This window comes from Peromyscus californicus, unplaced genomic scaffold, assembly GCF_007827085.1.
Source record: "Peromyscus californicus insignis strain IS unplaced genomic scaffold, ASM782708v3 Scaffold_13__1_contigs__length_99412109, whole genome shotgun sequence".
NCBI lineage: Eukaryota > Metazoa > Chordata > Mammalia > Rodentia > Cricetidae > Peromyscus > Peromyscus californicus.
Window position 1 is genome coordinate 87,029,558 of NW_026294424.1, and position 22,389 is coordinate 87,051,946.

At 43.3% G+C, this 22,389-nt stretch overlaps 1 protein-coding gene and 1 long non-coding RNA gene across 3 annotated transcripts in view; one reads left to right on the top strand and one right to left on the bottom strand.

Annotated features, from left to right (window-relative positions):
• Fras1 (Fraser extracellular matrix complex subunit 1) overlaps window positions 1–22,389 on the top strand; it is a 422,683-nt gene that overhangs the window by 304,823 nt on the left and 95,471 nt on the right. For both annotated transcript variants that reach the window (XM_052735413.1, XM_052735414.1), the window contains exons 31-37: window positions 1,646–1,833; window positions 5,792–5,908; window positions 12,699–12,813; window positions 14,582–14,719; window positions 16,841–16,873; window positions 20,304–20,435; window positions 21,530–21,655. In XM_052735413.1, coding sequence (XP_052591373.1) covers window positions 1,646–1,833; window positions 5,792–5,908; window positions 12,699–12,813; window positions 14,582–14,719; window positions 16,841–16,873; window positions 20,304–20,435; window positions 21,530–21,655 — 849 coding nt within the window. The remainder of the gene's footprint in view (window positions 1–1,645; window positions 1,834–5,791; window positions 5,909–12,698; window positions 12,814–14,581; window positions 14,720–16,840; window positions 16,874–20,303; window positions 20,436–21,529; window positions 21,656–22,389) is intronic.
• On the bottom strand, window positions 17,099–21,548 carry LOC128108630 (uncharacterized). Its single transcript, XR_008217549.1, has 2 exons — window positions 21,445–21,548; window positions 17,099–19,707 (listed from the first exon to the last, which is right to left on the bottom strand). It is a non-coding gene; the product is annotated as an uncharacterized LOC128108630 (long non-coding RNA).

The window sequence follows — 22,389 nt, forward strand, 5'->3', positions numbered from 1 at the left end:
TTGAGTTAGAAGATGGATTTCTCTGGAGTAATGAAAATATGCTACCAGTTTTGAGAAAAGCAATGCTCTGTCAGTTATCCAGGATGCCTAGTGTATTAAGATTGGGCATCCGCCTACAAAGCATTTTAAAAATAGATTCTCTGTCCCTGTCTCTGTGTTCTCCCTCCCTGCCTCTTGCTCCCCCTTCTCTGTCTTACACACACACACACACACACACACACACACACACACACACACACATTGCTGTCCCTCCTACTATCAAAATGGCAGAGTAGCTTTGGGGGCTTACTGTTAGATGCAGAACACAGCCCGCTTTCAGAAGGCTATCCGTTTCTCTGTGTGGTCTTCACGCTAGGGCATATTCTTGTGAAATTTTAATTGTTTCTATAACACTTCTGTATTTGTGATCTCACCTGCAGATGACAGTAGCTTTAGGTGAGGATAAGCATTAAAAACAGGTGGGTGGTGTTTGGCTTTAGATTTCCTTGCTGCTTTTCAAATAAAATGTACCAAATAAAGGGGAAGGAAAATGCTAAGACAAAGACCGACACATGTACAGATAGGATTAGTAATAGAGTTTCATGGCCAAGAATATGAACTTTCAATTTAAGTCCTGGCTTATCTGCTGACCTCTAGCAGGTCTCAGAACTTCTCTAAAGTAAAGATATGTATCTATTAGGGAGATGCTGACATCATTCACAGGGACATGTAGAGGTGTCAGTGGGAGTAGCCAGACTTCTCTCTAGTTTGTGTCCAATAGGATGAGCATTTTGCTTGGCCAAAATGCTTGAGACCAGAAGTATTTCAAATACGGATTTTTGATAAATATTTAGTATTTGCAAATAAGTGATGAGATATCTTGGAAATGAGACTTAAATCTAAGCACATAATCACTTACACATCATATATATCTTATATATAATATAGCCTGAAAGTGACTTTCTACAGTATTCTTAATGTTCCTAGTATCTGACTATGACCTGTTATGTGAGATTGCTCCAGTATGGAATTTTCTCCAATAGTGTCATGTTAGCACTCAAAAAGGTTGGGATCTTGGGTCCTTTTGGATTGTGGGCTTTTAGATTTGGGATGTTCAATCTAAGTTGTTTTTACATTACACGTGAGCACAGGAGCCTTAGGAATGTGAGTAAGCTTGGGCATCTGGGAGAAGCAGAGCTGGGTTTGAACTGCGACACTGGGAAGAGCTCCTCTGTATGTCTCCTAGTGTCAACCAATGTTGTCTCCACTGGACAGCATCATCTCAGGAATAACTTCCACCAAACTCACTCTCTGTTGTGTTTAAAACTGTTGTTTAGAACACATTTTGAGTTCCGTAGAAAGTTCCATATAGAAATTGATACATTCACGGCCCAGTATGTGTCTATTTACAGCATCCACTGCAATTTTAGTCTTGTTGTGTAATTTTAATAAATACTAGTCAGCAACTTTATACCTGAATCGCTATTGGAAACTGAGAATTCTGTGTCTGGAGGGGAATTCAGTGATATTTAATAAGTTCTGTAGCATCCTTACATTTGCTTTAGATACATAGTTCTTCAGTTTGCAAGGAAGGAATGATGGGAAGGAAGGAGATCTCCAGCTTGCCTTTCCCAGAGAGCTAACGGTGCGGCCTGTGCTTCCCTAGGGGAGGTGGTCCTCCTGATGAATCTACCTGCAGACAGCCCTGCCAATCCTGCTGAAGAAGGCCAGCACCTGCCTGATGGAAGGATGGCAACCCCCACCAGCACCTTCACCCAGCAGGACATCGATGATGGCATTGTGTGGTACCGACACACAGGAGCCACAGCCCAGAGTGACTCCTTCCACTTCCAGGTACCTCTATCTACATCCGGACTGTCCTTATTCATAGGCCATGTGGGCCGTTTTCTTCAATTGCCTGTCTTGGAGAGGGGGGCATGATTAATTGCATTAAGAGTTTTGTAAAATGTGTTTATTTGGGTGAAAAATAATAGGTACTACCTAGGGGTCTGCTGTTATCTCTTATTAAAATTGGTGACAGACTAGCTCATAAGGAGAACAGCAGAACAATAGGAAAGAATACGAGGTTCAGTCTGGTGATTGTGAATATAGACAAAATCATAACAAAAAGTAAACAAGACTGTTAGACCACTTGGTGTAGTTTAGATGTTCTTAAAGGAAATCAAAGTAGTGAACTACTAAGAACTGCTGGGGAGACAACTCTTGAAGACTTAGGTGAAGTGTGTACAAAATTGTATTCAAAAGAAAATTGATGGGACGTACCATTTATTATTGGGCAGGAAAACACAAAAATAAGTGGACCAGATGTTTGACTCAGGAGTCCAGCAAACCACAAGGAAAGGGAGACTGGTGAATTCTAAAGCACTTGGGGTGACAAATGAGAACACAGGCTGATGCCTTGCAAAGAACAGTAGTAACATTAGGCAAACCCAGGGCAAGGAGGATGAGAAAGAAAAACTAGACAGAAACACTGAGGAAGTAGGGACTGTGAGTTTGAGCAGGACACAGAATTTTATAAGGAAATACACATATTCCTTGTGGTGCCCAAAGCATGCCCTTCCAGTTACAGGCCTTCCTTTTGTCTCAGAATACACTCCACTTCTAATGCCTGGCATGTGCGGGTTTTTTTTTTTTTGGGGGGGGGGGCCTGGTTAATTTATATTGTATAAATCAGTGCTTTTCCAAAGAGTAGGTTGATGGGAACATGGGAACTATTAAAATGAGGTTGTTCTCAGCATACCGAATGCCCCAGAGCGAGCAAATGCTCTGTGCCCTCTGCTCGAGTTAACCTCTCAATTTCAGCACCCGGGACGGCGGCAGTCCTCGGAGAATGAGCTGGTATTGAGGCGAAGACCTCAATCAAAAGAAGTCACTTCAGCAAACTAGAACCCACAGATCTGCCTTCCCCTTCACAGGGGTCAAGACAATGTGTTGGCACTATTGGAGTTTCTCCCTAGAAGGGAATTCTAAGCACCTGCCCGAAGTGACATCAAGTTGCTTTGCAGTTTGTTACCGAGTGAAATGAAGTAATGAAAAATAAGTTAAAAAGTACTGATTTGGGTGAGGGGAAAGACTCCCTGAAGCAAATGTGCCGGTACACACCTATACCTCCAGCACATCCTCGGTGCAAAGGTCAGGCATTCAAGGGTATCAGCTACACAACAAGATTGAGGCTAGCCTGAGCTACGTGAGGCCCAGCCTCAAACCAAACAAACTCACTTACTTGCTCACTAGATTTACGACATATGACTGAACATTGTTACTTGGAAAGCAGGTCCCTGTAGACACTGCTTACATGAAACCTGATAGGACTCTTACTTGAAATGGCTTTCAAAGTATTTGTGATACTCTTTAAACGTATCCTCAGGAATGACAGAGTATCATTTCAGGAGTGTGGGTTTACAGTATAGCAAATTAGCCAGAGACCATCCAACTTATCCAACCTGTGGTATGCTAGGTCAAAGGGTGATAAGTACTTCTGGTTAAGAAAGAGATTAATGATGAAGTAATGAGCTTTCCTTTTTAAAAAATTATTTATGAACTCTCTCTGGAAGCATTGGGGATGGGAGAGAGAGAGAGAGAGAGAGAGAGAGAGGTTTTGAACAGGGACAGCATATTTATTCTAAGTGTGGAGTTACTCTGAGATGATGCTCTCTTGGACATAAAAGTGTTGCTGTTTTTAAATTCTCATTACTTTGTAGGCATGCTTCATATTTGATCTGAAATGCACAGACACTTTATCCATGTGCTAAATTAAATGGTTAATAACTTTTCCCATTTATCATCTTAGTGTCCCTGGAAGATTTTTAAACCAAAAGGATACTGTCAGAATGTTGGGTTTTTTTTCCCTTCCTTTTTTCCCCTTTAAAGCAGGAAATATAGTGTAATGAGTTGCATAGATTTAATTTCGTTTTAATGCTGATGTGCTGTCATGAGCCATCAATGCAGCCCGTCTGTTACTCTGCATATATGATGGGGTTTATGGAAGATGGGTGGCATTTTTAATCACCAAACGGTCTAGTGAGAAGGCATGTGCATCCCCAGTCATCTTTGGTGCAAGAAAATATCTGTTTATTCAGATCCTGTTGACACAGTTTCAGTGGCTATGGTTTGAAAAAGACCAACATTATATTTCGTGGTATTTCACTATCAGCGTATTTCCGAGGAAGCCATTGATTCACTTGCTCTGTTAATGTGCCGTGTTTCACAATCTGACCAGTGCTGTTTCTTTGCCTTAATGACAGAAGGAAATACTCCCCCCACCACAACTCCTAATTTCTTAAGTCTCCCAAAGTGAGTCATCTTGGCAAGTGGCAAGATTGTGAACCAAACTGGCTCATTTATTCAGACTCTCAGACATTGCTCTATTTTTTTTTTATTTTCAATTTCCTCTGTACGAAGTGGAGTAATTGTATTGCTTTATGGGGAATGGGAAAATTGCCTTTGAAAAGCAGCTAATAAGATCTGAGTCCATACCAGATGATCAGGAAAGTGTAACTGTGGTCATTGGTTAATACTTATAGCCAGGTGGTGGTGGCGCACACCTTTAATCCCAGCACTCAGGAGGCAGAGCCAGGTGGATCTCTGTGAGTTCGAGGCCAGCCTGGTCTACAGAGCGAGATCCAGGACAGGCATCAGAACTACACAGAGAAACCCTGTCTCGAAAAAACAAAAAAAAATAAAAAAAAAAAAAAAAAAAAAAAAAAGTACTTAGAGCAATGATGTGAGATTCACAGCTCCTTGAAGATATCTAGATATCCTGAAACTTGCCTGCAGGTGTCGGACATGATCTAGATGAAGGCTGTGAGTATGGTTTTCCTGTTGGGTGTCGAGTACAGTACCCCACCTTCTGTCGTAAGGAACATACACTACTCACAGCGACACAAGACTCAGCAGTCCTCGTGACAGGACTCGGGAAATGGTTGAGACCTGGGGACTTAAGGGACAGTTCAGAAGCCCTGAGAGGGAGCTCGAGAAACTGATGCAGAAAAGCAGGGGGAGGGGAGTTTAGACTGTTTCTTAACACAACATCTCACTAGTCAGCTCTGGTGGGTCTCCGCCTCACTGTCCCTGCACCTCAGCTTCCCTGGGGCTGGCGTTACAGGCTTGTGCTGCTGTCCTCAGGACATTTTTCAGAATGTTGAAGCAAGAAAAAAAAAAGCTGATTTTGTGACCAGCGCTCTAACTATAAATGTTACTAATGTGCAACGATGAGGCCGAAGCGTATGATTAATTGTCCAGGTGTCTGCATCTATGCTGGGTAAAGATTAAAGGAATCTTTAAAGAGAAAAAAACAAAACAAAACAAAAAACTCTTTAAATAGTAAAAAAAAATCATGCTATAGATGCCCAGTAAATGCATTCTATAGCCATAAAAAATATCCATTCTCAATAATGTTTAATACTACAGCAAAATATCATAGGATTGGTTTAAACAAAGAGAATTTCAGGTATGTGTGAGTTTACAGATATCACAGAAAAAGATTAATCTGAAATGCTTCAATGTGTTGGTAATCACTCTTTCTAGGTAGCGAAATTCTATATTTTATTTCTTATTTTCTATACTATATCTATACTTTCATAGATTTTAAGAACTGCCTAAAATGGTTATTTAGCTTTTTTATAATCAGTAAATGATTAGCAATAAAATACAAAGAATAGAATTAGAATTGTGATGTAGGCGCATATAGAATCCAGAGGCAGATGGTTTGGGGGTGGGGAGACTAAATGCATATGAACATGTTCTTCTCAGGAGAAGATAAAAGGCTCACCATGACGGTTTTGTTTCTCAGGTGTCTAGTGCCACTGATGCCCAGGCCCACCTGGAAAGTCACACGTTCAACATTGCGATCTTACCTCAGGCGCCCGAGGCACCCAAACTCTCCTTGGGGACATCTCTCCATATGACCGTGAGTTGAACGGGAGGGCGAACGCTTTCCTCTTGGACAAAGCACACACTCTTGCAGAAGCAAAGTGAGCCAGTGCCCTGGTGTGAGGTGTAGTACACGCTTGGCCCAAACCTAGACCCTAAAGCCAGCTAGAACAGCCCTGAAAGTCATTTCTCACTAGCTGGAAAAGGAGCTTAGAGTCCCCTCAGAAAAAAGAAGATTGTATAGAATCTATCTTGACCATCCACCATTGCCCTTTGACTCCCTTCAGCTACAGTGTCCCTCCCTGAATCCTTAAAGAAACTTCATGATGTCAGCACTTCCGGGTATGGCTCTTCTGCCGTTTATAGCAGCCCCTACCTGGAGAAGCTGTTCTTCGTGTTGCGAAGCTCTACGAGAAGCTGATTTTCTAGTGTCAGAGCTTCCTGGAGTCAATGCTGAGTCCAGGGAGATAAGTAGCAATTAATTATCCAAATAGAAATTAGAACAAGGAAGGTAGGTAGAGTGGAGGAGAGATGGCCAAGGGCTTTCAGAGCACATGGAGGACCCAGAGGTGAGAAAGCTAATGATTGCTGAGAAATAGCAGATAGTTCAATCACCTGGAGACATGAGGAGAGCAGAGTGGGGATGTGGAGCTCGTTACACCCAATTCCAGAAGGCCTTGTGTGCTCTGTGGAAATGAATGTGGCCCATGGAAAGATCTAACACTCATGTCCAACCACGGCCCATGGGATGCATGCAGGTGGGAATAGCTTTCAATACAGCCCAAACACAAAGTCATAATGAAGGAACTCTAGCCAGCTCGAGCCTGGAAAACATGGCTCTGGCAGGCCTTGCCCTTCTCCCCCATTCCCACTGCCTCACTAAAAACTGTTAGATTACATTCCTAAAGCCGGCCACCAAGGCCTAGTCCCTTATTTGGCCACTTCCTCCTCCTGATGCTGACTACTAAGGTCCAGCTATCAAAGTATTGATTCCAGCAATGAAAAGCCCCCTTTGGCTCACCTAATTGACATGCCCTATTACAGTTACCCACCTCATCCTAACATGGCGTTTCCCCTTTTGCCTTTATAAACCACCATTTTCCTATGAGCCACATCTGTCTCCTCTCTATCCAGAGGCAGTCCTTTGTCTCTGCAGGATAGATACCCCTGCCCCCTCTCCCTGGTTCCTTTCCCCTTCTCTCTCTTCCTCTATCTCTTATCTTTATTCCTTATCCCTGCCTTCTGTCCCTTTGTGCTAAGAACTTGGTTTTAGGGGATCCTGAGCTGTGACCAATCTCTTTACACATAAACCATCCTAAACCATCAAGATTTTTTTTTGCAGTATTCTAATGATTTGATCGCATGATTCTTGAGCATGGATGTTATAGATGTCAACATCATGTTGTAGTGGCAAAGGCTGGATGTGCCTGGAGGAAGATGTCGCCTAGATTGGCCTATAAAGCTCAGTAAAGACAAGTAGGAAGTACAAAGTACACTCTAACCCTGTGTCTAGGGTAGATGGATTGCCAGACTGCTCTTTCAGACAGAGCTATGAGCATGCAAAGCCCTGTGAATTCATTATTATGGGTCCATGTGTTAGCTAGCACCCACATAATTACACTCCGGGGTAGGGCATCAGCCTTGGGCCACAACAAAGAGAACAGCGATAGTTTCAGAAATTATGGGGCTGGGGAATGGCAGAGACATAAAGGGTGAAAGTAGAAAGTTTTTAATGAATAGCTGGTATCGGCATTTCTAGCATAAACTGTAATTTAAAGAAATCATAATTCAGCAGCATTATAAAGTCTATAATTCATCATTCTGACTGGAGGAACTTGGATCAGAATTTTCTCTAAACTGTAAAGAAAAATGTGCATACACATTTCTTGCCAAATGCAAAGCACTGTTATTTTGAGTTCAGAAGGGGAAAAAAAAATGGGCCAGGAGCCATGGAGGTGGTGCCGTGGGCTTTGCCACGGTCTTTTAAGGAGACTTCATCTTGCTTCAGCTTTAGTCTCTGCATGCACATTTGCAGATTACGTCTGTCTGCTCGAACCTTGGATCTCTCAAAAGTCAGTTTACTGTAAAATGTTGTTTAGCGTATATTACTGAAAATATACAGAGTTGATATTCCTGTTGACGTTAATTAGGGCTGTTACTGTAGGGCATACTTGCTACATGTGACAGAAACAGAGGCTCAGTTCAGTGATCTGGACTCTTCTAAACACTTAGGCTTTGCACATATTTGGTAAATTGTAAAGACATGTGGTAAATGCAGATGAAATGTTCTTATATATTTCATACAAGCATTTCATAGATGTGTTTGGAAGGAGTCTCTACTTCTCAGTCCTACAGTTATTCATTCATTAATTCTTCTGAGTGCCCATGATAAGTGCTGAAGAAGACACTGGAGATTCAGTGACCTTAAAACACAGTTTCTAGTCGAAGGATCTTCACATCTAGGAGGAGCCTGGCAGATAAATCAGCAGGGGAATCACCCTGGGATGAGTGCCACAGCAGAGCAACCATTCGGGAGCAAGTAGGAGGGTGCCTTGTGCAGTGAAGCATAGGAGTGTTGAGAGCAGTTGAGCTGTTGAGTATAATTATTTCTAGATCAGGGTTCTTAAGGTCTCAGACTTAAGTATGTATTGGAGTCACCTGGAGAGTTATTAAAATACATTGGAACTCATTCCAAGTTTTCTAATTCCGTAAGTCTGGTTGGAGCGTCAAGAATCTGCATTTCTAACAAGTCCCAGAGATTGTTTCCTGATGCCCAGATCACCACACTTGAAGAACTACTAATCTGAAATCAAAATGGGCAATTCACTCTGGACAACAGGAACAGCAGATGAAAAAGGGTGGAGACAAAGCCTGAGCCATTGGGGAAAGTGCAGGTCATTCAGTTGGCTGGAGCTTAAGTTACTAGATGTGAAAGTAAGAGGAATGGACAGTCAGACTGCAGGGGAGCTTCAGGATAAAGGGAGTTTCCATTTTGTCCCAAAAGACTGTTGGAGGCTTTACAGTGGAAAAGCCGTGACCGGAATTTTAACAATCGATTTAGGAAGATAATTGTTGCCACAGAGCATCTGGATGGGACCTTTGAGGAAAATAAATAGCCAACCAGGTTACATCATGAACCCCATGGAGTGAGACTATGGCTTCTGAGTCAGGGAGAGCCTCTAGAAAGACATTTGCCCTTGAATGTTCACTGTGGACTTTTTCACAGGAGCCAAGAGATAGAAGTAACCTAAATGTCTATTGATAGATAAACAGATAAAGAAGATGTGTGTGTGTGTGTGTGTGTGTGTGTGTGTGTGTGTGTGTGTGTGTGTGTGTACACTCTTATAGTACAACATGGTACAGCCATATAATAGTAATCCTGTCATAAGGTCCATGAGTTAACCTTTATGACATGTGAAGTGAAATAAGCCAAGAACAAAATAGACCAATAAGACATGGCTCCCTTGTACGGCAATGGAGACTAGTCAGATTCTTGGGAAAGGAAAGCAGAACTGTGGTTTCCAGGGGTGAGAGGGAGGAAGGAAGGAAGGAGATGCTGCTCAGTGAATACAGAGTGTCGGTTTTTTAAGGTGCCAGAATTCTAGGGTTCTTTTGTAGAGCAACATGCATTCTAGCTAGCACTACTCTACACTGAGAAGTGGTTAAGATGGTTGAAAAGCTAAAACACAATTAGTGGTTGAGAGATGTAGAGACACGGCCAATGAGAATACAGAAAGACCAGAGCTCTCAGAGTACAGCTGTGCCTTTCCCGGAGGTCAGGAAACAGGGCGGCCTGAGTTTGGGATGAGTTTATAAAAGGTGTCTGGATCATGCAGAAGAGCCAAGATCACTGTGAGAACCAGATTCTACACTGCATACCGTGGAAAGCCATGGCAGGTGAGGAACAAGACCCGATGCCCTCCTGGCGCCCTGGCTCAAACAGCCAGTAGTCAAGCTGAGAGCGGTGTGAAGCCATTGCGAGACCAGCGTGAGGAGCAGGGAGGGGGTGGCCCTGAGCAGAGCAGCGACATCGGGGAGAGAGGGATTTGGATTCCGGATGTAGTCAGAGGTGATGTGAGTAGGGTGAAAACTATTATTCTTAATTTTTGGCCAGATGTTGTAAAAGATGTCTTCTATAATTATTTCCATGAAGTTTAATCTCCCACTTCTTAGTGTGTTTAATTGATGAATATTGAATACTCCAAATAATTAAAATTGACTAGTTTGATATATAACAGCCTCAATATTGCTTTAGAAAATTAAGTCCTCCCATTTTCTACATAATATCTATTTTAATTAGTCAAGACATGGAATCTTTGAATTCCAAAATGGAATGTCTGTTGTCTTGGCTAAAACCGGTTTCCCTTGTCGGTACTTCTATATCTGTAACAATTATCTTCTTATCGCTTTATTGTTTAGGGACATCTGAATTTTCAGAAGTGTTCCATGGCACTTTGAGAATATTTGATTATAGTGGTTTTGACATTGGAAGGTGCCAAGCCATGCTTGACAGGGTGTTGGAGCTGTACTTCTGGTGCATGTATGTGTCCCCACATGGATGGTCTGTAAACATCTTTTATGGGGCATATATTTTTAATTTGCTGTCCTTACTTGTTTTATGTTAGCATAGCAGGGTGGGGGAGACCAGCTGCTGTTGCAAAATTCTAATTTTTCTTGTTCATTACGTTCTAGACCTGTGCAAGGGCCTGAAATATGACTCTTCACTGTAGGAGGTTGTCCTAACCTGCAGCTGCGGCCTCGCCCTGGGATAGCTATGCCTTTGGGACAATTATAGAGCAACTGCAGCCCTCAGCATTTTATGGTTAAAAATAAGAATGCCACACCCTCCTATGAGCAGGAGTGAGCCCCACTTAATCCTCTTCTAAATGGGGAAATTCCTTCTGAAAGGAGCAGGGCTTTGAAGATACGAGATAGTGTCAACCTCTAACCTGCTTTCAGGGTCAGTCAGGAGGCGCCTGCGGTGGGCATGCTACTTTGTTCTGTCTTAAAATAGCACCTGTGACCCAAGCCCAGGTCACATGACTGTTCCCTTTATTTCCTGGTACACTGTGTTTTTGTGGCGGCTGTCCTCAACCCACTGTCAGGTAGGGGCTGAGAGTGACCCCTGCCCTTTGGGCTCCTGAGTGTTGCTGCTGTTAGGAGTGTGGCTATGAGCAGGTAGATGGATGGTGGACACTGCAGGCACACTGTCAGTAAATATTGCTCCCCTTGTTCATCGAAAAGTAGAAGGGAATAGTGATATTTAGTTCCTCTGAACAGTACAATGGATACGGAGATAAGAGAGGCGATCTTCATATACTTTAATAAGCAAATGTTTCTGAATATAAGGGGCTAACCACTTTTGGTGTGGGAGCTGGGCTCATCTATTTTTTAGCTTTCTTTTTATTTATGCTTTGTGTCTTTCACATCATGCATCTCGATCTCATTCATTTCCCATCCCTTCATATTCTCCCTCTGCCCTTGCAACCCCCCCCAAAAAAAAAATTAAGAGGAAAAAAATCGAAAAATCTCATCACAGAAGCTGTAGTGTGGCACAGTGAGTCACACAGTAATCTCTTTGGTCAATGTGTATTGACCTGCAAGTGTTCATTGAAAAGAGTCATTGGTCTGATTGGAGGACTGGTTTCTGCTACACTATGGATGCTGGGCCCTCACTGGGACTCCTCTTGGATGTCCTGTTGTTGCCCTGTGTCATGGAGATCCTGCAGCTTTGGGTCTGCCCTGGACCAGCCCCTTCATGTGTTCCTGCAGGTCGTGGATGGGGTGGGTCAACTTACAACCCGATTCTGGGCCTGGGAAGTAGCAGGGTTCGTCAGCCCTCCAGCTCTCCTCCATCCTCACCACCAGGGTTTCCAGCATTACCTCAGCTAGTTGGTCCCTTGCAGCAAAGAGGGGCCATTTCTCTGGGTTTTGTGCCCTCAGGGTTGCTGTCCCACACCTACATCATCAAGGCCAGCTTTGCTGTGTTGCCCAGGTGAGATGCAGGGGCCACTTCTCCTGGGTACTGCAGCTGGCGAGGGCCAGGCACAGCTCTCCAGCTCTTATGACCTCAGGGCCAGCTCTCCTACCTGCCACAGGAGGCAAGGGGTGTCAGGGGGTGGGGGAAGGCATCTCTTCCCCACCCACACCACCATATGGCTGGTGAGGGGTGTGACCAGATCTTCCACGCTCACATTCCCAGGGCATTCACCTGTCCTCCTGTCACAGGGTCAGCTCTGCTGTGCTGACTGCACTCATCTCTAGCCCTTGGAAGCCAGAATGCCAAACATTTCCCATTAGCAAGGCTTGGGGCCTAGGAGTTCTCTGAAGAGCCTCATGGGGCTAAGACTTCATCCTCTCAGCTTGGTTCTCTAGATGGCATGCCAGAGTCACCTGGAGCCCATGAAGTTAGAGGAGCAAAGATGTGGTGGGCTAGCTATGGAGATTAGAATTACCATCCGTGGTGCTTTATTCCCCAAGGTGTTCTACTACAGGCTCCATCTGGGGAAACTATAATCACCTTGGGATACCCACAACATGCTCTGACATAAACCTGGGGGCTGTGGAGGAGGAAGCAGTCAGAGGTGAGGAAACCTGCTCAGGCCTGGATCACCTGGATCACCTGAAAGGTTTCCAGACTGGCCACATTCATTGTGTGAGAGGCCAGATCCTTTGTTTAAACTTGGAGAAGATCTTGCCAAATAAGATGAATTAAAAAAGCCCAGAGCCAGTTTGGTTTTGTTCTCTTATGAAGATTTGGTTTTGCTTCTGGCTCTTGTTATTATCATACTTCTGTCTTTAGTTCTTGCTTTCTCCCTTTGGTCCAGGCTCGGGAAGATGGCCTAACTGTCATTCAGCCTCACTCTTTATCCTTCGTGAACTCAGAGAGTCCCAGTGGAAAGATTATATACAATATCACCGTACCTCTGCATCCAAATCAAGGTAAGATGTGCAGTGAAGGTGTCTTTGAGTGACGCGCTTGCCTTGGGATTCTGGACCAGTCCTAAAAACTCTAGGCTTTGCTTGCTTCTTTCCCTAGTGATACTTGTGGAGGGTTTGTGAAGGAAATGATGTTCACACTCCACACTCATGTCATCTGCTTTAGAAGAGATAAATGTGATGCATGTTGGCTTGGGTTCTGACAGAGCTGACCTACAGACATAATGTCCCTTCCTAGTCACTTGCAGAACTTGACATACACGCACATTGCCTTAATGGGGCCCTAAAGAGGTTCAGATAGGCCAATGGACCAAAATGAACAAGTGCTTTGGACTAGAGGCTATGTTGAAATCCAAAGGTGGCTGTGCCACACATACTCAGTGCCGGTGGATTGATCCGTCTTCTCACAGGAATAAATAGAAATGTGTAACTATAGTCAGAGGCCAGATGGGGCCTGCCCTCAGTCCAGCCTCTAGTTATCTTAATACTGGGCTAAACTAACAAGCCTGTGCCCATGAGAGATCGTAGGAAGACCAGCTCCATAGAGGCATTTCTGCTCTTGCCTCCAAGCAGGAAGCCACTCTCTTTACCACATCCCCAAGAAGAAAAAAGAATGTAATAATGAAACTCCTTTGCCCTTTGATAAAAGCTAAGGAAATGAAAAGATGTTAAGTTGTATCTAGAGGATCTCCCATGGTGTGAGGGTGTGAGCTTTCAGGCCGGTTTAGGTTGCTTTCTGCAGAATGTACCCGTCTCAGATGAATTCAACACTGAGACCATGTGCCTCCCTCTAAAGACAAAATAAGACATGAGAGATGAGCACAACGGAAGTTCCATGCCTGCAAAGTTTCTGAATTGCAGCCGTGAAGGCATTGATCATAAACTGAGTGGTAGTTATAAGCCTAGGTCTGTCTTAGAATAGTCAAGAGCCATGCCTTTGTTGCTGGGCTCATCACAGAAATGGAGGGGTGTCTGAAATTAACAGGAAGTCTAGAAAAATATTTCTTTGGCACCTCATCAGAAGATCAGTTTGGGCCCCTGTCTTAAGGACCTCTTGAGCTTTTGTGTTGGAAGTTTCATAGTGACAGTAGTGTGCCATTCACTTATGGAAAAGTGTGTACACTGAACTACATTGGTGGTAGTGATTTCCACCTTACCGTGTGTAGTTTATGTTCCACTGAAGACTCTATTTGGGTTCTCTCTCTCTCTCTCTCTCTCTCTCTCTCTCTCTCTCTCTCATATGTGTGTGTGTGTGTGTGTGTATACATGTCTATACATATCCTTCTATGTATCTGTCATCTATCTGTGTGTACATACTATGTATATGTGCTCAGATGTGTGCAGATGTGCTTGCATCTTGTGTAGGTATCTTCCTCACTTGCTATCCACCTTATTAGTGGAGCAGTTTTTCCCAGTGAACCTGGAGATTACCTCAGCTGGCTGGCCAGCAAGCCCCAGGGATTCTTCCTGTCTGTCTCCCCAACACTGGGATTACTGATGTGTGCTATCATGCTCACCTATGGGTGCTGGGGGTTCAAAGTCAGGTTCCCATGCTTGCATTACAAGTGCTTTACTGGCTGAACCATCCCCTGGCTCCAGACTTGTCCGTTTCTTGAGTAACTTGACAGCAGAGCGCAAGACGAACAGCTCGGGAGCCAAGGCTCCTGAATGATAAAGACTCCCATTCATGGGCAAGGGGCATGTGGTGGGTCTGGCCGTCACGTCATCCAGAAGTTGCAGTCTATGCTCACGTCAGTCTCTTCCTCCCCAGGTATCATTGAGCACAGAGACCAGCCTCACTCTCCCATCCGGTATTTCACTCAGGAAGATATTAACCAGGGTAAAATCCTGTATCGCCCTCCCGCTGCAGCCCCCCACCTCCAGGAGATCATGGCCTACTCTTTTGTTGGTAATGCTTTTTTCTCTGCCTTGAGGCACCCAAGTCATCCTTAATCTTCATGGCTAGTTCTGCTTCTCTTCCCAAAAACTTGTGTATGGTTTGCTGACACTCTTTTCTCCTATTCAGAGTAACTTGGGGCCTATCAGCCTGTATGTGGCTTGGGCTCAGGTCTGTCTTCTTTTCATCACTAATTCATGTCATAGGCACACTTTCAGCCGACTTTTGTTTAGCGGCTCTGGTGTGTCCGTCACTGGTTGAGGGGTTGGAGATAGAGTGGGAAGCAAAAAGAGCCACTGAGCCTGCTGTTGGAGTGATTAGGGGCCATGTATAGGAGCTACGAGGGAAATAATCACAATAATGAGTATTTTGTTGCGGACCGAGCTGAGATGCTCTGGAAAAGGAGGAAGATTCAGTGGTAAACTTAAACACAAGGCTGATCTAGACTGAGGAGTTACGAGGTGGCTGTCCAGATAGCTACTGGCAAAGTAGTGGCTAAAATAGCCAACTGTGCATGTGGGGATGGATGCATAGAGAACATTCCTGGAGGAAGAGAGTATGCCTTCTATGAGACCTTGGGGAGAAGAAAATGTAACATTTTAGGGATTACAAAAGAAGCTGTGGTATTTTTGTGACACACAGGGTCTAGCAGAGCAGGCAGGGATGGGTCTGACTGGAGATTAAGGGCAGACTTTACACTCCACAGGAGCTTGAAAAGATTTGGGTGTTTAACCTAAGACCATGAGGAACCCAGTGGAAATTTAAAGCTACAGGGGATGGTTTTCATGAGGACTCTTTCACCACAGTGACAATGAGCGGACTTGAGAAGGACGCCAGGCTAGGAAACTGCGTCCACTGTGGACTGCAGTACCTCAGGGGAGAGTCCATGGAGGCATGGAGAGTGCAGTGATCTTCCAACTCGAGCTTCAGGATTTGACAGAAGACAGTTCAATAAGTTTTCTTTTAAAACACTGAGTAGAAAAACAAACTGATGAAATTTTTGTTCATTTATTAAAGCCAGCGCATACCCTTCCACTGCAGCAGGATAGCCTTGAGGCTGCCCGCCATCTCTCCCTCCCTTGACCCGGTAGTTAGCGCAGCTAGGAAGTAGGAGTTGTGATTCCCCACCCCCAAGGTCTGTGCCTTGGGGAGGTTGTAAAAATCTTGGTGTCCATTTATTATGATATTTAAAGTGTATATACCACACAACTTTATAGATATTACTTTTATATCATAAATTTATTCAAACAAAATAGCTGGTTATTTCTCTTAGGAAATTGAATATGGGTTAAATAATTATGGGGTTTCTTTTTGATTATGGTAAGTAAACATAAACTGATATTTGTCTTTATTTAGTGTAAGTTCAATTGTCCAGAAAATGATTAACTCCTCAATTACATTGAAAATCCCTAAGGGCAGGAAGAGGCCCATTCTCTGAGGAGCACTCTTGGTATTTAGTAACTGGTTAACTAATAGCCCATGAAAGTATTCCTGGTTCTCTAGCCCCTACTTTACAAGACCTACTTTACAGGAAACTTGGGCTATCCTGAGATTAGAGAAAAGGAAAACATGTCAGCTGTGGTTAAAGTAATTTCCAAGGCAACTACACTTGTCTTAGTTCCATGAGTCTCTTTGGAGAGAGTAGAGTCATGTCCTGTCAATCTATGGGATAAATGCCACAAGATAAATCTCTCTCAGTTACAGTGTGTAAATCAAGGTGCTAGACATCACTCAGTTCTACAGTGGAATCGACCACACACACACACACACATACACACACACACACACACACATACACATGCTGTCAGCGTCATATATCACCCACATTCACCAGTTTGTAGGATTTCATGTACTAATAAAATAGGGTCTGAATGAATGTATTATAAGTCACCCTAACTGCTGTGGCACCAAATTATTCCAGTATGAATGTCTTTTTTATATTTAAAATTAATGTGGGCATCATTAAACCCAACACTCCATGAGCAGAGGACCTCCTGATCGCTCCCTAAACCAGATCAATTTCGATTTAAACATCTTTTTCTCCCCTAATCGCCACTCTATGATTTGTGCCCGCCCTTCTCCCTCTGATCCCAGAATGTTTAGGACACTGATTTCCCTCTCTTGCTTTTTTAGGTCTCCCAGAATCAGTGAAATTTTACTTCACAGGTAAAGACTTTAATCTTGGTTTTATTAGAGACTGGAGTATATCCTTACCTTTCAATCTTTCCTTTATGTTTCCTAGAAATAATTTTATTGTTATTATTATAATAATAATAATAATGTTTCCAAATAATTATTATATGGTTAATTAACTAGCAATGACTTATTTTCATATTCACAGAAAAAAAAACCTACTAAGAATGCCCAAAGTTAATGTTATTTGAGCCCTAGTGGAATTTGTCTGTTTATTGAAAAGAAACAATAGTAGTTACAGTCTTAAAGTCGGGGTCTTGCAAGCTGGAGTTCAGCCTCTCTGGGAAGGATCCCTAATACCTCTGTACATGAATACTTCCTCCATCATGGGGATCATCATCATAATACATGTTCAGCTTCCAGGACAGTTGGTATGTGAGCATCCATGTGTTACACCCGGCTGATGTGTAGTAGTTATATGGAGTCTTGAAGAGCGCCATTTATTAAACGCCTTGCCTCTAGAGAGAAAAGCCTTTGGACCCAGAGCATGAGCTGAAAATGCTTCTAGAAGTTTCTGCATCCTAGTTTTGCTTCATACTGCAAGAGAGGCTGGGGCAGCACAGGGAAAGGCATTCTTGCTCAGGTTAGAATGAAGATGGTTAACTTTTAAACCAGCTGTTTAACTAGGATTCACCATTCTGTTGGAATCACTCATCCTTGGATCCTGTGATATTTCCTATGGGAAGAAATCTTGGTGGGACAGAGAAATCTTCCCTCAAACTGCCCTGCGGATCTTTTCTCTTTGAGGGGGAAAAACCATGCAGCTAATTTCAGTAAGGCGCCACAGTTGTATGAACTTACCAGCTCATCTCTAGTGCATGACCCTGCAGGTGATACATGCAGTCAGTACCCATGAGTGACTTTCTTTTTTCTTTTCCAAATCAATTTACAATAAATGTCATCTTAGGAGTTACCTAGTAGTGTTCTAACGATGGATGTTTCCAGCATTTTCAAGCTAAGGATTGTGCGGACCACATCTACCACTGGAAACAGTCAAAGCAGCATTTAATCCAAGTTCCTGACCTGCAGTGTGGGATAGTTTTGTGTTCTGAGGTATAAGTGGGTAGGTCACAAAAATCAAGAGAAGTAGCATGCCTCATCCTTTTAACCAGAAAGCTTGAGTAGGTGGAAGGTCAACCGTTAACTTGCCCAGGACCTGAAATTAAATGATCCTTGAGCTTTCATAAGGTTAAAAGAGGGCCTTGGGCTGGCCTTAAACTATCTTGTTTTCAGCCCAAGATTCATCTGTTTTTTGTTTTTTGTATGTGTGGGGCGGGGGGAGGTCGGGGGATGCAGGGGAAGTTCTGTTCTTGGAGAAATGCTTTTGGAATCTGGTAGGAAGGCAGCACCTCTTTGAAAGGAGTTTTATGACAGAATTTTGAACCGGGCAGATAATGAAGCAAAGCAGTGACCAGCCCAATCCCTGACATTAACCTACAGAAGGAGGGTGGATAGCTCCTTGTGATTCATCTGCTAAGAACAGAAAGAGAGTCAGTGCTCCTGACTTGGCTGGCTTTGTGATAAGCACAGGCCCTCTGCAGAGCAGTTCTGGGCAAGGAACACATATCAGGCAAATGGGGCCCGTAGGAAGCATTTAACCCAAATAAGCAGTGTGGCTGTTTCTCAGAGAAATCAGAAACACTCCTTAAGAGAGGGGAGATGTGCAATTCTTAATATTTTTATTGGCAGTTTTTGCATTTGCTTTTGAAACACTGAACCATGCGACATGATTTCTAATTATATAATATTCACTGGTAGATAGCTTTCTGCCCCTTAAGAGACAAGGATGTCTTTGGTCACAGTGAACAGCTGTGTGATTGGGCCAAAGCTCTTGCAGTGTTAGGCCTTTGCTGCCCACCACTATGTAGGGACGTTGAAATCTCCTGAGCTTTTTCTCTTTCAAAGTAAAACCAATGGAAGCAAACAACAAATATACAACTGTAGTTTCACAATTATGTCTTTTTTTTTTATGCACGGAGATTTCTATTGTACACTCTAGGGTCCTCAAGAGAGTCCTGAGTCCACTAAAATAACAGAAGAGTGTATGTTTGTCCACGAGCCTTCGAAGTTAAGAATCACCCAGTCTCTATCTTTGCTCCTCCAAAGAGGAGATTGAACATACACAAAGAAACAATGGCAATAATTTTGACCCTTTACTAAAATGTCCAGAGCCACAAAAGCTTCGTTTTCATGTGGACTTTATCTTCTGTCCTTCCAAGGGCCTGTTTCGGCCTTCTCTGTGATAGACATGAGCTATCTTGCAAAGTCTCAATCATTTAGATCTGCCTCAAGGACAAGCCAGACCTAGAGCAACCCTAGTGAAATCATTATCCCTGAGCCACGCTTTACATTAAGAGGTCAGATTCCCGCCAATGGGCTGCCAAGTCCAGAAGAAAGGAAAAGAAACTGGTTTTCTGTAACCACACTATCTGCAAGTAAAGAGTCATTCAAAATAATCAACAGTGCCCTTTTCTCAGTAGCCATGGTAGATACACACAGATGTTACCAGTATCCACCACACCTGGGTTTAGGGAGGGGAGGGAGGAGTTACAGAAGAAACAGAAATGTGAATCAAGAGAAAGACTATTCTGCTTTCATTTCCCATAGAAGATGGGAATCCTCTTGGATGGAGCAAGCCAGCCGGGGAAACAAAGTATAAGGTCACTGCTTTGCAGTGGTGTCTTCTACTTATGCCGTGTGCACAGCGACAGGGTAAAACTGGATCTGCTTGCTTGCATACAATTGCTGTGAAAGTCATGGGCAAATGTTCTGTCCTTCCAAAGAAACACAATGAAGCAGAGTCATTCCTAAAAAAAAAAGAGTTCTTAAAGTATTTGTTCTGGAATGCTAGAGGAATGAATTAATTCAAAGAACTTTTCCATAAATAAAGATCTTTGCTGGTACCACTTGAGCACAAATATTTTTAACCCTAGCGCTTGGGAGGTTGAGACTAGGCGTTCAAGGTCACACCTGGCTATGGAGTGAGTTGGGAGCCAGGATGAGCTATATGAGATCCTGCAGGGGGCTTTTTGTTGTTTGGTTTTAAAGTGCTTATTTTACATTACTTCCCACTAACGAGCCTCAAAATCACCTTGTGAGAATACCTTTTAAAAGAACTTTGTAAAAAATTTTTTTTAATTTATAAATAAATATATATTCATAATTTTTTAAAAAAATAAAAAAATAGCTTTGCCTTTGTGAACTCTCATCCTTTGTCTTATCCATAGAAAAATGCTTTAGTAGAGTTGCTCATCATTGTTACTTTTTTCTATTTTTAAGCATCTCAACAAATTGCGAAATATTTGTGAAAATAGGGTAAAGGTGACCAGACTATAATTTGATTTATGTTTGCACATGTATGCTTAATCATGTGAGTGTGTGGGTGTGTCTTTCCTCTTGCCAGTTTCTGATGGACAGCACATGAGTCCAGAGATGGCCCTCACCATTCATTTACTTCACTCTGATCGGCAACCACCAGCATTTCAGGTCAGGGCTCCCCTGTTGGAGGTTAGACCCGGAGGCCGCACCTCTCTAGGTAAGAACTGGGGGCCTGAGAGAAGTGTAGCTCTGGAAATTGGACTGTATTGCAGCAGTAGCGGTCCTATGGAAACTTCTTGATGGCTGCCGAAATGCATTGACCCCCTCCCTCTTCCGGAAGGGTGAAGGGTGTCCACTCCCACCTACATCCATCCTCCTGCCCATTCTTATGCAAATCGAAGCAGTACTGAGAGCAGGAAAGGAGGAAACGGACCCTTCAGAGGCCAGCCTTGTGATGGAATGCTGCGCAGAATTTATTTCCCAGCCTCCTGGAGTTTGATTTGTTATCCTTGCTACAGTATCAAGAAAAACAGAGCTGAGAAGGGAGTCGAGGGAGCAGGTTTCAGTGATGGTGTCTGGTTTCTGTTTAGAAAGTGATAGGGGACAAAAGCGACAGGTCACAGTGACCTTCAGAAGCTGTGAGGAGCTAGCTGCAGCTGCCCATCCTGTGCATGATTTTTTTTATTTATTTCTAAGTGCACTTATTCTTTCCAGTTTGTTTATTCCTTTTGCAAGGGCATCTTATTAGTGACTTTTATTGTGTGCACCCTGTGGATCCATATGTGTTTTCTACATGTGGCTTTTGTCCTGAAGTAATTATTTAATTTCTATAATTTGACCAAAAATTATTTGTAAGCAGTCTTATGAACGAGTTATATAGACAACAGTGAAAACAATTTTTTATTCTATCTGTTGCTTTCTTGATGGCTGGAGCAGCCATCATGAAACCTGACTCCTTCAGTAGATTTATGAAAAAGAGAGACTATGAAAAGCAAGACCAGTTCGTGGGGTGTTTCTGAAAGACACTAGTTAGGACAGACCTACTGATGGCCTTTGGTGCTTGTCCTCGTTTGTATGGGAGAAAAGAAATTCTGAACCCTGAGCTACCTACTCGCAAGGGAACTTTTGAAAGAACCTTCTTGTAACTGGCGGATTGACGGTGTTCGTTATCATTTAATTTGCACTCACCGTAATTATGCCGTGCTTTATGATTATGGATTACTCACCAATGGATCTGCAGCCTGGCCTGTGGTTTCAGTCTACAGGGAGCATGCAGTTGTCTCTCTAGCCAGCCTCTCTTCCTTCCTGCAGGCCTGCAGTTGGTAGTGAGAGATGCTCAGACGGTGCCAGAAGAGCTCTTCTTCCAGCTTCAGAAACCTCCGCAGCATGGCTCTCTGCTGAAGTCCACAGCAGAGTCCTCGGAGCCCATGGCCGCAGGTAGCATTTTATTAGTGATTTTTATTACGTGCACTCTGTGGATCCATACGTGTTTCTACTTGTGGCTGCATCCTCTCTACCTGGCCTGCTTGGGGATTTTTTTTTTTAACATCTACAATTAGTTTTATGTGACTTGGAAAAGAGGTAAAATGCCTGTGGGGGATAAGATAGGAGGAAAGACATTCTTGACCCAGACATCAGAATTCTTCATCTGCTGCAAGTCCTCCACCCCCCATCAGCCCCAGCCCATTCTAAAATCCGTGAAGCTCTTTCCTCAGCCTGCAGGTGAGATTGGCTGGTGAGCTTCCACGTCACGTGGCTTTTTCATAGCGGTTAATATGGTCTCTTAATTCCTATGTGAATCTTTATAATGTATGTCTAAGACTCTGGTAGTTTTTAGCTCTGTGTTTCTTCATCCATTAACAAAGAGGATAACTTTAAAATGTTATCTAAACTGTATAACAGTGTAGTCACTTTTTTTAAAATGGTATTTATTGTGCTTTCTTGAGTTATAAATATTGCATATTGGGTCTAAACAGTTGACTCAGCAGATAAGAGCCCTTATTGCTCTTTCAGAGCACCCAGGTTCAGTTCCCAGCACCCACACGGTGGTTCACAGCTGCCTGTAACTCCAGTTCCAGAAGATCCAATGCCCTCTTGTGACATTCCAAGGCACCAGGCACACACATGGTGCACATCCATGTGTGCAGGCAAGACACTCATACCCCTAAAGG